General features: G+C 38.1%; 1 protein-coding gene across 1 annotated transcript; it reads right to left on the bottom strand.

Annotated features, from left to right (window-relative positions):
* Positions 1-1,228: 1,228 nt before the first annotated feature.
* Positions 1,229-3,314, bottom strand: LOC148102435 (serine protease 1-like). Its single transcript, XM_087842465.1, has 6 exons — positions 3,266-3,314; positions 2,747-2,939; positions 2,458-2,631; positions 1,904-1,965; positions 1,464-1,606; positions 1,229-1,387 (listed from the first exon to the last, which is right to left on the bottom strand). The coding sequence occupies exons 1-6, from the start codon at positions 3,312-3,314 to the stop codon at positions 1,229-1,231; spliced, it is 780 nt and encodes a 259-aa protein (XP_087698591.1).
* Positions 3,315-14,881: the final 11,567 nt, after the last annotated feature.

The following is a 14,881-nucleotide window of genomic DNA, read 5'->3' as shown; positions in this document are numbered from 1 at the left end:
TGGATGCGTTGTGTGCTTTTCAGTAGCACTCTGCTATTAATGTGAATAATAATGTGAATAATATCATTTAGCAGCATTCACATCACTGTAAACTTGAACAGGATGAATGCCACTATACTGATGTGACAGACAACAAATCTGTTCTCCACTCTCTGAATTGGAGTACACGAGTCTCTGTGCTGAGTCTGCACAACAAAGTGTTTGGGTTTGTATGAATTCAAAAGCTGTCATTTAAAATCAGCTCTATTACCAGTTTGCTTCTTGTGCAGATTTGTGGAGTCGCAGGGGGATTTTTAACTGTCTGTATTGTAAAATGGTACTTTAAATACTTGATGATTTGGTGGACTGGCCTCTATGTGGTTAAGAGACTGAAACAATGCCGTGCAGGTTTCTCCTCTGATCTGCTTTTTCATAACTGCTTTTGAAATGTACTGGTCAACATGACTGTGCCATTGCATCAGGTTTTAAACTAAAGTGACCACCGTAAAGCTGATGTATTATATTAAAATCTGTTATTCTTAGACACTGCTGTAGGTCATCCATGTGTATCCAACTGAACTGAGGTTTGCAAATGTGAAAAGGGTTGACTACATTTGCAAACAGCATATGACATTGTATTAATTACAAGGCACCATAAGCATGACTGAGCTGAGCCCTCCTAAAGGTTTGATGCTGGAGTCGCCCCTGATTGAGTGCTTCTCACACATTTATGATTTATATCAACAGTAAGTACTTTTAAAGATTTAATATACAATAATAGTTGCTAAATTTATGCAAGTCAAATAATTGATTAATCAATTACAGAAACAAAATTATATTTCATGTGTTTCATGAGCACAAATCTTCATCTGTAAAATAACAAGTAACTAAAGATGTCAGATATTTGTAGTGAAGTTAAATGTACCAATTTCAACTTAGAAGCAGCGGAGAAGAAGCCACAAATGTGATGGAAAGACCAATGTAAAGTACAAATTCCTCACATTTGTACTTAAATGCTGTACTGTAGTAATTGTACTTAATATCATCTGGCAAAAATGACCCAACAACCTCAATGCAAACATCACAGTTTCTGAACAACTGAATGATCTACTTGATGCCTGAAACTACATTGAAAACACACATGACATATTTATATTTTAACAATCAAAAGTTCACATGTAGAAACACTTCACACCGAAGCAGTTTCTTGCAGAGCGGACTGTTTATTTTGAATGTTATTTTCATTTTATTATTTTCCATTATTTGATGTAATGATCGGCTTTATCCAATGAATGTATGAGCAGACCTTCAGAGAAATAGCTGGTCTGGTACAGGCACGTGCACAACTACCAACAAGCACACCATGAATCTTTTTGTTTTTGGCTATCACTCCACCACCAGAATCACCCTGAGAGAGAAAACATAAATTGTTTGTACTAAAACATCTATGATACAGATAAAATGTTGGCAGCATGGCAACTCACCTTACATATGTCCACTCGAGGTTCTTTATAACACATCGTGTTTCCATTTGGCCATAAGAATGTTGAATCACATGGATGGAGGTTAAGCCCACACTCAACAACATGCATCTTTGCACACTGGAGATGAGGCGGTGTACCAGGGACTACAGAAAAAAGGAAAATAACAAATGCTACCCTGTGTTTCATGCACGGAAATCAGACATTGAAAAGAAACATGCTTTGCCTCATTTCTGGAACAAAATGTGTTCTTTAAAATAAGCTGAGCAGCATTTAAAAAGGAGGGAAATTGACAGTATATCCAACATAAAATGAAATTAATACTTTATGTCATCACAGTTTTCAAATAAAATGAAAATGTAACTATAACAGGCACACAAGAAAAATTAAAATATTATATAAACTAGAAAATTGTGAAATAATCAAAACAATACTGGTCTTACGTTTGTGGTAGGTTGCATTGACTGTATAACCACCAAAGCCTGCAATCTGAATGACATCCATCCTACAAATTAAAAAAAATAAGAATTTCATAACCATGTCTTGTGAGCTAAAAATAAATGAAGAGGTCATCTGAACGGAGTCTGCAGGTTGAGTTTTTCCAGTTCACTCTAAGTCAGCTAATCTAACTTTGCAGATTCAAACATTTTATTAAAACATTACATTTCCTCATGCTCATGTTTTATTGTCAGTTATTATAGATCATGGATGTACCTCCTAAGCAGGTACCTAAAATCAAAACCAGAACCTTTTGGTCAATATTGAAGTCTTAGTTACATTATTGTTAATAAAGAAGCGTTGCAGTCACTAATGGGGGTTTGTAACTTCAAAAGCATGATGTCATTTTTTTCATAGACTACAGATGTTGCTACATTTTTTTGCTCTTCCTGGATGTTTAAAAAACCAACCAACTAAACAAGAAAAATGCATATTATGTCAACATATTAAGAACTTCCAGAATTCAAACTTTACACTCAAAAGGTTACTCAAAACTCACTTTTTGCGACGTTTACATTGAGGTAAGTCAACAGGCTTAATCATATTCTCTGGTGGGTCGATTTTCAGAAGCATGATGTCATGTTTTCCTGTTTGGTCCTCAAAGATTTTGTGATCAGTAATTGTCGCCATTCTTCCTGGACCTGGATGAATTCCTACATATGCAGACACATTCCTAAACAATGGAAATGGTAAAAGAACAAAATACCAGTAATGATTTTTGTCTTTGGACTGTTTTTTGTTGGGGTATTTTTTTTGTTTGTTTTTAAAGTGAAACAATCATTTCTCACCATCCAGTTAAATTTATCCAACAGTGAGCTGCAGTTAGAACCCACTCGCTGTGGATCAGAGAGCCGCCACATAGATGATGGTAATGTGTTCCATTGGTCCGAATTATAACGTAATACAGATGATCATTTTTCTCACACCTATGGTCGTGAAAGATTCTCTTGTGCAAATCCACCTCTGTGCACACTGTGAAACCTGAGAGAAGAGTAATATACTTACAAATGGTTGGCTTACCATCCGAATAACGTATTCTATCAGCCAGGAGCCAGCTATTATGGTTGTAACCAGCAACATGGCTAGAAAAATGTACTGACAAAATTCACACTTAATGAGACATTCTGAAAAATTTACAAAAATTAATGTAATGGAGAGACAAAGAATTAGAAATAAAAAAGCACGACTTAATCAAGCCAAGTTAAACAAGTCTTTATAAACACAGATATGTCATAACCTAAGGTATGGTTCAAATACACAAAGTTTAAAAATAAAAGCAGAAGAAACGAGTGCAGTAGTTCACTCACCAACCCACAGGAGGAGCAGGAGGAACTTCAGGTGAGCCATTGCTGTCATTCAGCTTGCAGTGAATGCTGTGCTGGGACACTTTTTAAACCTCTTCTGACTGTGTTGGTGAGAATAGATCCACCAATCACACAGCCCAGTTTTATCAATAAAATGCCATTGGTTGGGACGGTCTTCATGCTAAAGTTAAACGTCTCATCCTATTAAAAAGAAAAGTGTTACTGTAGTCTCTGTCATCCACATACTGCAGGAAATGACACTGCAGTGCAAACAGAAGTTATCTTTTCATAGAATTATTACTAAGTTGGGCTTTTGAATGTTTGCTCATGTGCAGCAACTACATTCGCAGTCCAAATTGTTCTGTTCCACAAACTCTTTGCCTTTTTCAGTGATATAGATGCAAAGCTCAGTGACAGTTATTTATTTGCTTCAGTAGCTCATTAGGGTCTGTCTCAAACTTTTTATAAAAGCAGTATAAAAAAAGCATGAAACATCAGTTGTTCAGTTAGTGTGATATTGGCTCACTTGATATAACAATTTATTTTATTGTATTTGTCTTGTACATATTGTTATTGCACTTCCATAAGTGACAACATTGAACACCGATGTTTGACAGAAACTAATCCACAATGTCGCATTCACTCAGTACAAAACCTTGAGGCTGTTTTCCTGCCTTATATGAAATGCTATTTGATTATGAGTAAGCTCAAAATGAAGTTCATTGTTCTGTGACATACATACATCATAAGACATACATCTTACAGCCTTAAAACTTTTTGTGTGGGCCTCTTTCAGTGGTCACTTATTGCACTCTTGGTTGTTAATACTCAATATTCAGTTTTTACCCATGCAGGTTAATCAGTCATGTTTGCATGGTTGTAAAATAAAAATATTCATTGTTAATTATTGAAAATCAATAAGTACATAACCTAAGAAGTTGTTTCATATTCTCCTGGATCATATCTTGATATTGTTACCTTTTTAATAATAGCACAACTTTAATCAATTGAATTCTTTCACCTCAGGTGTCTATTTCCAAATCCACTCTAAGCTTCTTCAGAGCGGTTGGTGATGTGTCCAGGTGGCAAAGACCTTAAGGTCGGATTTGTGATATTTGGCTGTATAAATTAAAATATGCATACTATGTGATGTGATTCCAAAGAGATTCAGATGGTGCAAGAGGAGATTTAATGGTTCATTACCTGGAGAAAATTTAAAATACCATTTATCACAACTAGCTTGTAGCAGTATTTCTCTCTTTCTCTTTCTTTCTCACACATGCATGAGCATGCAGTGGCGTGTGAGCACCTACAGAGTTTGTTTTTTTTAAAATATATTTAAAATATGGACCCAAATGCAGAACTCAGGAGACAAAGGATGAACTCAATGCAGTAGCAAAAAATACAAAAACACAGTGACAGGGCAGCAGGAGGGAAACTGGATACTAGCAAAACCAGGGAAACATTGAGGAAGGAAACAATACAGAGAGGGAGGACACAGCAACCAATTAAGACAAACTGAAGGAGTAAATACACAAGAAGCTCAGGACAAACAGGAGACACCTGGGAGGACAGCTGAACCTAAATAAGAAAACGAGACAAGCGACGTAAAACAAAATAAAAACCACAAGAGACAACAGACTAACACAATAAGCAACTTGGTGTGCAAGAACAGAAACATAGACGTGACACAGAATGCAGGACAATGGAGGAAAATAAACTCAGAAATAAGCCCGAAGCTACAAAATTCAAAGTAACCAGAACAAACTAAGCATAAAGATGAAAGGTGACAATTTAAATCACAAATAAACTAAGAAACAAATTGAAACTATTTAATAATAACAGTAGTGTCTTGGGTTACGTCCACACGTACCTGGGTATTTTTGAAAACGCAGATTTTTCAATGCGTTTGCACCTTTTGTCCACACGTAAATGGCGTTTTCGGTCACTGAAAACAGAGATTTTTAAAAACTCCAGCCAGGGTGGATATTTTTGAAAACTCAGTTTTTGCGTTTATGTGTGGACGAGAAAAACGGAGAAAACGCAGCGTCAAAGGTGTGCGCATTTTTTGATGTCACACTGTGCGCCACGTTATTGTTTCGGTGAAATGAATTTCTACAATGGCGGACTTACACAAAATACCATTACTGTTAATTTTACTCTCTTACACAGTTACTGTCCCTCCACACATAGGACTCAGTTCTGCTTCTATGCGCCATCTTTGTTTACGCTTGCCCACCCAGGCTGACTTCTGATTGGCCAACATTTCTACACGGATAGGAATATAGCGCCATCTGCTGCTTTGGCATGTTCCTAGCAGCGTTTTCCTTCGTTTTTGGCTTCTATGTGTGGACGGGATTTTTAAAAAAAACGAAAACGGAAAATCTCAGTTTTCAAAAATACCCGTGTACGTGTGGATGTAACCTTGTTTTGTGTTTCTAGCTTCTAGGGATTCTAGAAATGGAAAAATGTACTTGATGGAAGGAAAGAGCAGTCATGCTGTCAAAATGCAAAGTAAAACATGAGTTGAATCCATTAATTTACACACTTTTCTTATTTGCCTTTCCATCATACTGTGTCATAATGTGCTATTTCTTCTCTGCTGTGCTGAATTTCACAATAGAAGACGACCATTTGGCAGCCACTGTGCAGAGCTGTGGCCCAACTCCAAATGTAAGGGCCTTCTACACCTGCTAGTCAGTTCAGAAGGTTGTTATCATCCATTCAGATGGAGGATCACTAACAGGAGGATGGGAAGACTCCAGAATCCTTTCTCACTGATCTCCGGTGGATACGGTAGTGTTTACAAGTGAGATGATTTAAATGGACAGCATCTATAGAGCGACTATAAAAAGTCAGCAAGTGTCAGTAATCACTCAGTCAGTGTTGGGAAAGTTACCTTTAAAATGTATTCCACTACAAATGACAGAATACATGCCCCAAAATGTAGTTTGTAACGTATTCCATTAGGTTATGTGAGTAACGTATTCCATTAAGTTACTCAATGTGAGTAACGTATTCTGAATACTTTCATTTACTTAATATATTAAAAGTCTAAAGAGCTCGGAAAGAAAAGCGTCTGGACTTCTTTAAGCTGCTTAAAAACGTTTCACCTCATGCCCTAGAACTAGGGGTGGGCGATATAAACGATATACGATAGAGATTTTGGCTATACCGCTCTATTGCGATAGCGCATGTTGATGATGTCATCAAGCGGTGCCTGTTTTGGTCGAAAGCATCGCAGTGGCTAAAACCATTATCATCTGCAAATTATGCCGGGTGACAGTCATAGCAAAGAGACGAAGCACTTTTGAAATATGGTTAAAACCAAAAACTGCGCTTCCTACACTGCCGTAACAGTGATTCATTAATGTTGAATTCTCTTGCAGCTGTTCTATTCCCCTGTTGTTGCAGTATATTAATAACTAACCTCGTATTGTGGATGAATAATCTCAGTTGTTCTCCTGACTGAAGTTTGTCCCGTGTATAGCATCCTGCTATGCGATTGCATTTCTCCCTGACCACCAGAATCCCTCACGTGAATCACTAGCTAGTTAGCAAGCACTGTTACCGTTAGCTAAAATGGTCGTTCACGCTGTTTTTTGCCGCTGCTCCTAATGAGTAACAAGGTATTTCTGTGTCACAGTGAATCACAATAACCTTTGTTTTATTTCAATGAAGATGATTTACAGAGAATGTGCTGTTTTGACTCGTCATCCTGACTTGCAGATCGAACAAACAGATTTCACATGAAGAAAAAGAAGAACAAAGAACAAAGAGTCACTCTCACAGAAGAAGTTGGCATTGAGCAGATGTTTGTTCTCATTGCAGAAGGTTTTGCTGAGTCATCACCCAAATGTACTCAAATATTTACACATGCCAACAAATAATGAGAAATGCAATAAAAGGTTGTCAGTAAGTTCACCAATTGTATTGATAACTTCCACAGCCATTTTATAACTAAACCAGAGTGGACACTAGTATAGATCACCAGGTTCAGCATGTGATCCGTATGCTGTAAAGCTATTGCTATTGCAGAAGCTTGGCATTGAATCTGCTCTGGGCCATTTTGTTTGCAGTGAGCTTGAGAACATGTGCTGTTTGACTTGCAGATTGAAGAAGGTGATATCAGGGGAGAAAGAATACCAAGAACTAAAATACAGACACATTACACAGAAGTAAGAAGACGTTTTTAGAAAGAGGAAATATTCTGTAGTTATTCAGAGGTCATTTACATAAAATGGACAGATGTCTAATTTACCACTAAAAGAATGTCAGAACAGTAAAGAGGAGCTGATGTCTGAAGATATCCAGAGGAAAATAAATACATCAGGAAATTTGTTAAAGGAGTTTGTTAAAATCTTCAGCCTTGTGTTTTCACTAACACCAAACAGCAACAATCAGAGGCTGACTTAGGCTCCCATGAAACCAAACTATGAGAACTTTGAGAGGACGATGGTTCACCAATGTGAGGTGTCAACATTTTTCAGAGACTGTTCCATTTGAAGTCCAGCTGTGTATCAACATAAAATGAAACGACTGAATGAGCGTTATTAGTTTAAGCTCCAACATATGCTAGCAGGGACAACAAGAAATCCACAGTGGTTGTTATGGGCACCAAAAGTATACAGCATGGAGCTAACATGCAGTTAGTGTACATGGTGTTTGTCAGCAGCAGAGCTCTCGTACAGAACTTATTTGTTCCACTGTTACTGTTAATAAAAAGAAAAGACGCACTAAGTCATAGGTTGCAAAGAAAATACAATGACTAATGTGCCTGGTTGGTCATAAAACAGGAGGAATTAATACAACTGGTGAAAACCTCTGCCATGCTTCTACAAACATACATGCAAATTTAACCAAACACAATAGAACCGAGCAGGATCACTTTAAGTAACACTGAATAGCTCTGATCCAGCAAGCACACATCTCAGAGAGTAATAGAAGTTGCACTTGCTGCTGAAGCTTTATGTGCAGTTTAATAAGGAGCAAAATGCTGTTCAGGTCTAAAAATGTATCTTGTAAAAATATAATGTTACCATGACATATGTAGAGTATAACTCACACCTGCTTATCAAAGTGCTACGAGTTATACTGTGGACAATGCATTAGCAACTCTATTGTCTATACCTTCCTTATGTCTGATGTGAAGTTTGTATTCCTGAGCAAATAAGGCCCAGCACTTAAGTCTCTGGCTGTAACTGTACGTGTGTACACCTTTTTTTGAAGTGCTCAAGCACCTCCCAAATTTCATCACAACATCCCTAAAAATATCTTCAACATAATAAACATGATAAGTCGAAATACAAACACACTATATGGATGTATTATTACAACAATACATATTATGCAGGTTTCTTGTTTCTTGTTTGTGTAAACTGATTGTTTATTGTTAATGTTTATTTTTTTCATTTACTTGGTAATTTCATTATGCATTATTTCATTATTAGGCAGATTTATTGCGAGCTGTGTGTACACCATAAATCTTGTTCTTCTACACCACTCCACAGATGTAAGAGCCCCAAAACAGTCTAAACTCGTCTATGCTTCAGGGGAAACTTTCAGCAATACAATATCTCAGTGTCACAAAATCTGTCAACCACTTTTCCACTAAAATATTTTTAAACAAGAATCTATTTCAAGCCTTAGAAACCTTAGAGAATATGACACACATTAATGTGTTTTTCTTCTGCATTTTTCAGATTATTTTAAGAATTTGTCATAGAACAAAGGTCACTCTTTCAAGGATGCCAGTGTTCACATTTTGGACTGAGAAGGCAGATGGTTAGAAAGAGGAGCGAAAGAAGCCTGTCACTTATTATCCAGTTTCGAGATCCTACCCAGGCACCTTAAAACCCACTAACTTCTTTTGTTAATTGACTTCAACAGGTCACATGATAGGGTGAGGCAAGGTCTCATAATGGTTTCATCCAGAACCTCTGTTGATAATGACCCACACCATTTTTCACACCTTGGCTCATGTGATGAAGCACATGATCAATAGTAGGTCAACAACCCTCTTAAGCGACATTCCTACTAGAACTTAAAATCTGGGAATCGCCACCATTTTTGTCACACGGCCCGAGGGCCACCATGAGAAAAGGACCCAAGTGCAGACACCAGTGCAGGAAAAGCAATCAGATTCACAAATCTTTATTGAACACACTATTTACAGCACTAAGAAAGTGTGGGAAATGAATGGGGTGAGGTAGACTGAACACTGGGTCTTGAGAGGAGCACGGGTGACTGACTCGTCACGGAGCTGGAGCAGAGAGTCACTAGAACACAGGAAAAATTGGATTAATGGTGGAGACAAAGTCTGGGAGTCTGGGAAATGACTGAGAGTAAGAGGTTACTTATTTGCAGGGGAGGATGCTCTCTGGCTAGGGGAGGGAGTTGCAAACCGAGTGAGTAGCTGGCTGTGCAGTGAGTTTGTCCATCCTGAGGTTGAGAACTTCCAGAGCTGACTGGAGAGCAGGAGGGCACGCAGTTGAGGTGAAGAGAATCCTAAACTCAGACAGCGAGGCTAGACGGTTGATGTGGTGTTGTGCTGGAGGCAGCAGACTACTGTCGGGGTGAGTGGTAAAACCAGGACACAAGGAGATGAGTTAAGACAAGTGCACATTAACCCAAAGGAAACACCTGAGGTATGTGGCCTGTTATCACCATAGGTATTTGACAGACTGGCAAAGGAGAGAAGACAACACCGGGTTTGCAGCCTTTTGATTGCAGCTGATGAGACACAGGTGAAAGAGATCGTCTAGGGATCTGCCTCCAGGTGGATCCTGGGAAAACACAGCCGGCCTTGAAGGCACACCCACCACTCACTCAGATCATGACAATCTGGTCTAGAACCAGTGTTGGGACTAACGCGTTATTAAGTAACGCGTTACAGTAACTACATTATTATTGTGGTAACGAGCACGGTAACTAGTTATTATGCCAAAATCAGGAACGCGTTAATTGTTACTGGGATTTAGATAGGGTCGTTATTTGTTACTTCATGTGTCGCGTTCGACTTACCTCTGAAATTGGAACACGGACCTGGGAATGATGTCACACTTGAGTAAATGGCGTTCTGGTTAGCCTCATTAGAGAAGTCGGGATTCCAATATGGCAATGCCCTCAAAAACGGTTGTTTTGCTAGCCCTCTACAAAAACGAATTACTACTAAACACATTTGCAGCCATAGCTGGACTCGGTCGGCCGATGGTGATTTTTCGTTTTGATGGGCAGATGTTTGTTTTTTTTCCGTAATGGTATAAACAGTGAGAGGTGGTGGATTGGCCAGATGCTGGCAGATGTGTAAAAATAACTCAACTGTTTGGTGGTGGCTATGGCAGAGCTTCCACAGTTTCGGTAACATTAGCAAGTGGTGGAGGCCAGCAGGTGGATGAGGGAAAGGGGAGGCAGGAGGAGCAGAGACCCGAGGCAGCCGAGTGTCAGGTGAACTGAACTTCAGGTAAGAAGTTATGACCTGCAGTCTATCTGGGTCACATAAACCAAGTTTAGGTGGAGTTTATTTTCGTTGTGCTAACTTTTTACAGTCAGTTACAATAACTCGTACTACGTACTAGCTAGCATGACAGAGTTTCTATACTGCTGGGTGGGTGCTATGATGTTACTGATGTTGAATTTTTTTTTATTTATAAGGTTAGTTATTAGAGTTGCCAACCGTCCCCTAAAAAACTGAATTGTCTCGTATTCAGAAAAAATATTACGCTTTTCGTATTAAGGTGAAAAGGAGTTTTTCCCGTACTTCAGCTACAATGAAAAGAAGACACAAAGCTGGAGTTATTCTGTCTTTGCTGCACAGCTGCCTCTTCTTCTCTCATTCTCTCCCCTCCCTCTCCTGTTGCTACTTCAATCATGAAACCGATCAATGATCAGCTGATCGGTATTTCTGACGCATGTCCCGTCTCTCTTGTTTGTTTATCGCCCACTTTGCGCCAGAAAGAAGAAACCAGCGGAGGTCGCATTAAACAACAGCAGCACATTTAAGCTTGATAAGCTGTTGTTAGAATTGATTTAATAGCTGTAGCTGTAAAAGCTGCTGGTCATGATATCGGTTTGGATATGTGTCGAGAGGGAAACATGAAGATGAAACCAGGAGATGTCCTTATTGAATCATCAGACCTGAACAGGTGATGGAGAAACAGGTTTACCTTTTAGGTGACATGAATGAGTTGAAGGGAAGTTATGAACTGTTTCTGAGAGACAAATAACACCAGGATCCTTTTCTATGTAGCTGACAGCTGGTAATTGTGCAGGGGCGGGTCTAGCAAAGTTTTGCCAGGGGGCCAGGTAGGGCATTAACAGGGAAAAGGGAGAACAAAAAGTACTTTACTTTCTTATTCTCATTTAAAATGTCTCGCTTTTAACAAATAATTATCTGAATCTTACAACAAACGTTTTCATCTGATGTAAAATGTATAGAAATCCACTATTGTATATAGTGTTTTTTTTTCAGGGTCCCAACATAATTTCTTCAGAAATAAGTACTGTATATGATGCCAGTATTTTCCCACATTTTCCAGATTCTGTACCAGTACTGTGTGTAAAATTCCATCAAAAAAGTCAATTAAGTTTTATTCTTTCTCACCTGTCTTTCTGTCTCCTTTCACTTTTTAAAGGTTGCCATGTTAGAAAAAAATATTTTGCCCTGTCATGCTGTTTATTGATGTGGTAAATGAATAGTTTATGAAAATATCACTAAATCTGTCATTTATTATTTTTAATATTCAGTAATGATCATGTCTCACCTTTAGTCTTCTCTGTCTTAATTTCAGGTTTCCACCATGTGTTGTAGATAGTTCAGGAGGTTAACTCAACCAAGCAGTCTTTGGGTTTCGGCTAAGTCCTGTTTAGAATGCCAGCATAGGGAGGATGGTGTAGGTTTAAGTTTATTAGATTGTTATATATATACCAACAAGACAGTGTACATCACTGTCACAACAGCGTTTATTTTCATTCAAAGGCTTTATGGTTTTTCCTATAATGGTGGGCCGGTCTCTAGTCAAAATGCCCGGGCCGATTTTTATCCCAGCCCAGCCCTGTATGCGGCTCATCTGCAGTCATCTACATCTTCCTACTTGGAAGGCAAAATTTCCGACTTCCGAGTACAATCGAAAGCACCACGACTGCAGTTTCTGTGTTGGACGTAAAAAGCGCACATGATGCTGTGACGTAGGCTAGAATCATGGCGGCAGTCGACAGCGGTCCAGGCGTGGGATTTCTCTCGTGGAAATATGCACATTATTTTTTCCTTTCTGTTGGTAGGTGACACAGTGCACTGTGGCAGGATAGTGCTAACATGTAAGCAAGCTAGAAGACTGGCATCCTTGCTGGTATCCAGTTAGGAAATCAACACATTAATGAGCAAATTCTGAGTAAAACCAACGTTACTTTCCCTAGTAACTAGTTACTTTGAAAGTAACGAGTAACTTCAAGTAACTGAGTTACTTTTCATAGAAGTAACTAGTAATGTAACTAATTTACTAATTTAAAGTAACTTACCCAACACTGTCTAGAACTGAAGAAGTTTCTCAGATGAGACGTGAAATGTCTTCAAGAAACTTAAAGAAGTCCAGTTGCTTTTCTTTCCAAGCTCCTTGAACTTCTAAAGACTTCAACTTTATTTATTTACCCCAGCCAGCCTGTTGAAAGCCCCCATTTTCTTTCCTAATGTCCTGTGGGTTTAGAAATATTTCCTGTGTGCAACATTTAGAATTTGGCACATTTATATTTGTGCCTAATAACAAACGCAGACTCTGCCTTGCAGCTAATGTGCAGTACAGCTGATTCTTTTGAGGGTTTTTATTTATTTATTTGTTTAATGTTTTGTATTGGAGTCCCCTTCAGTCACAATCCTGCTGTGAAACATTAATGCATAGATGAAAATGCATTTTAAAATAAAATACATAATACAAGACATTGTGTTGCCTTTGTTAAATACATGGTATTCTGCCATCTTCAGTGTGTTTTAAGGTATATATTATATGTATATACAGTACATGCAGTATGAGAGGTCACAGAGGTTTAGTACCATGCGTCACATAAAAAGTATCAAATATGTTATGATCCATGTTTATCATGTGCAGTGTTGGCTGTAATGCGTTACTAAGTAAAGTTACTGTAATTAAATTACTTTTCCACTGAAAAAGTAGATTAACTAATTAGAGTAACTATTTTTAGGTATATTAATTACAGTTACTTACAATGTACTTGCGTTACATTGTAAAATAATTAAACTCGCTGAATATCATTATTTAATTTCAATAATTTGTCTTCTAAACATAGAAGTAAACTCTGCTGCTTTAACATCGCTGTAGTGCAGCTGCGCGTCATTTCGCACCAGTTTGCTGCATAGTCGTATTCTAAAGCGGAAGCTGTCGGACTCGGCTGAAGCGAGTGGCTGTTTTATGAAATGGACATATTCCCGTCTCTTCACTTTTCTGAAACAAGCAGACAAGAATATTACAGTAATATGTAAAAACTATTGGCTGCTGTTAATAGCATGAGTAATCTACTGAAGCGCCTGACACCAGAGCATAGACGAACACTTCTGAGTGATCCTTGTTCATCATCTATGGATAACACCGCGGCAACTCCTGCTAAGCAGGCAAAACCTGATTTTACTTCAGCAGCACAGAAAGCGTCTGAAGGTGAGCTTAAAAAAACGATTGCAGGCTACGTTGTAGAAGAGATGCTACCGCTGCGTACTGTAGAGTCTCTGTCTTTAAAAAAAAATGTATTTATTATTTAAAGAGTTTAATTTCTATTGTTTGCCCACTCAAGGCTAATAGGGATTTTAAGAAGTATTTAGTTAAATTACATATTTAGTATTTAAGTTACTTTTCTGACACAGTAATTAGATAAGTATTTTAAATACAATATTGACTAAGTAATTAGTAATTAATTACTTTTTTAAAGTAACTTACCCAACACTGATCATGTGTGATGTTAGTTTACATTTGTGGCTCTTCTCATGTGTGACTGTGTGCGGATCTCTCACCTCTCTCTAAGGTGTGGTTGTGTGTTTAATGCTGAAACAAATGAAGACTGCTGATTGGCTGAAGTAGGGTTCACATTAAATAAACTGCTGCTCATTTGTGTTTGTAGGTTCTCAGTCATCCACGTCATGGTCGTCTAAAGAACCTGGAAAGAAAGTGACTTCACTTCTTTTAGTTTCTTGATAATGTTTAACTTCTGATCCAAGAAGCTTCTTCACTTCATGAGCTTACTTTGCACATGTTCCACCTCTGCACAGTTGCATTTGATGACAATGCAGTGCAGTTCTCTCAAACATACAACAGAGGGCGCTATGCACATTCACTGACGTCAAGAAAAATACAAGTGGAGGAGGAAACAAACAGCAGCATCAAGAGAGAAAACTGAAGTGTTCAAAATAAGTCACTCTAGTCTCTTATTTTAATACTAAACAACATTTAAACATCATGTTGATACTTCATGTTAAAAGTCTTGGAGCTCGGCGTGCTTTTACTGCTCAGTAGGAAAATATTAATGCAAATTAAAAGAAATTGTTTTATTTAGGATTTAATAAAACATCTCTGTACTACTTCAAAAGAAATTTGAAAGCACTGCCTCATAGTGAAAATG

Source organism: Neolamprologus brichardi, chromosome 6, assembly GCF_056152115.1.
Source record: "Neolamprologus brichardi isolate AB-2024 chromosome 6, ASM5615211v1, whole genome shotgun sequence".
Taxonomy (NCBI): domain Eukaryota; kingdom Metazoa; phylum Chordata; class Actinopteri; order Cichliformes; family Cichlidae; genus Neolamprologus; species Neolamprologus brichardi.
This window is presented reverse-complemented; position numbering and strand designations above follow the sequence as displayed.

Coding starts and splice junctions, on each gene's coding strand:
- LOC148102435 (XM_087842465.1), bottom strand. CDS start 3,314: ATGACAGCAATGGCTCACCTGAAGTTCCTCCTGCTCCTCCTGTGGGTT. Junction 2,940..3,265: donor CCTGCTCCTCCTGTGGGTTG/GTGAGTGAACTA, acceptor CTCTTCTCTCAG/GTTTCACAGTGTGCACAGAG. Junction 1,607..1,903: donor CAATGCAACCTACCACAAAC/GTAAGACCAGTA, acceptor TTTTTTCTGTAG/TCCCTGGTACACCGCCTCAT.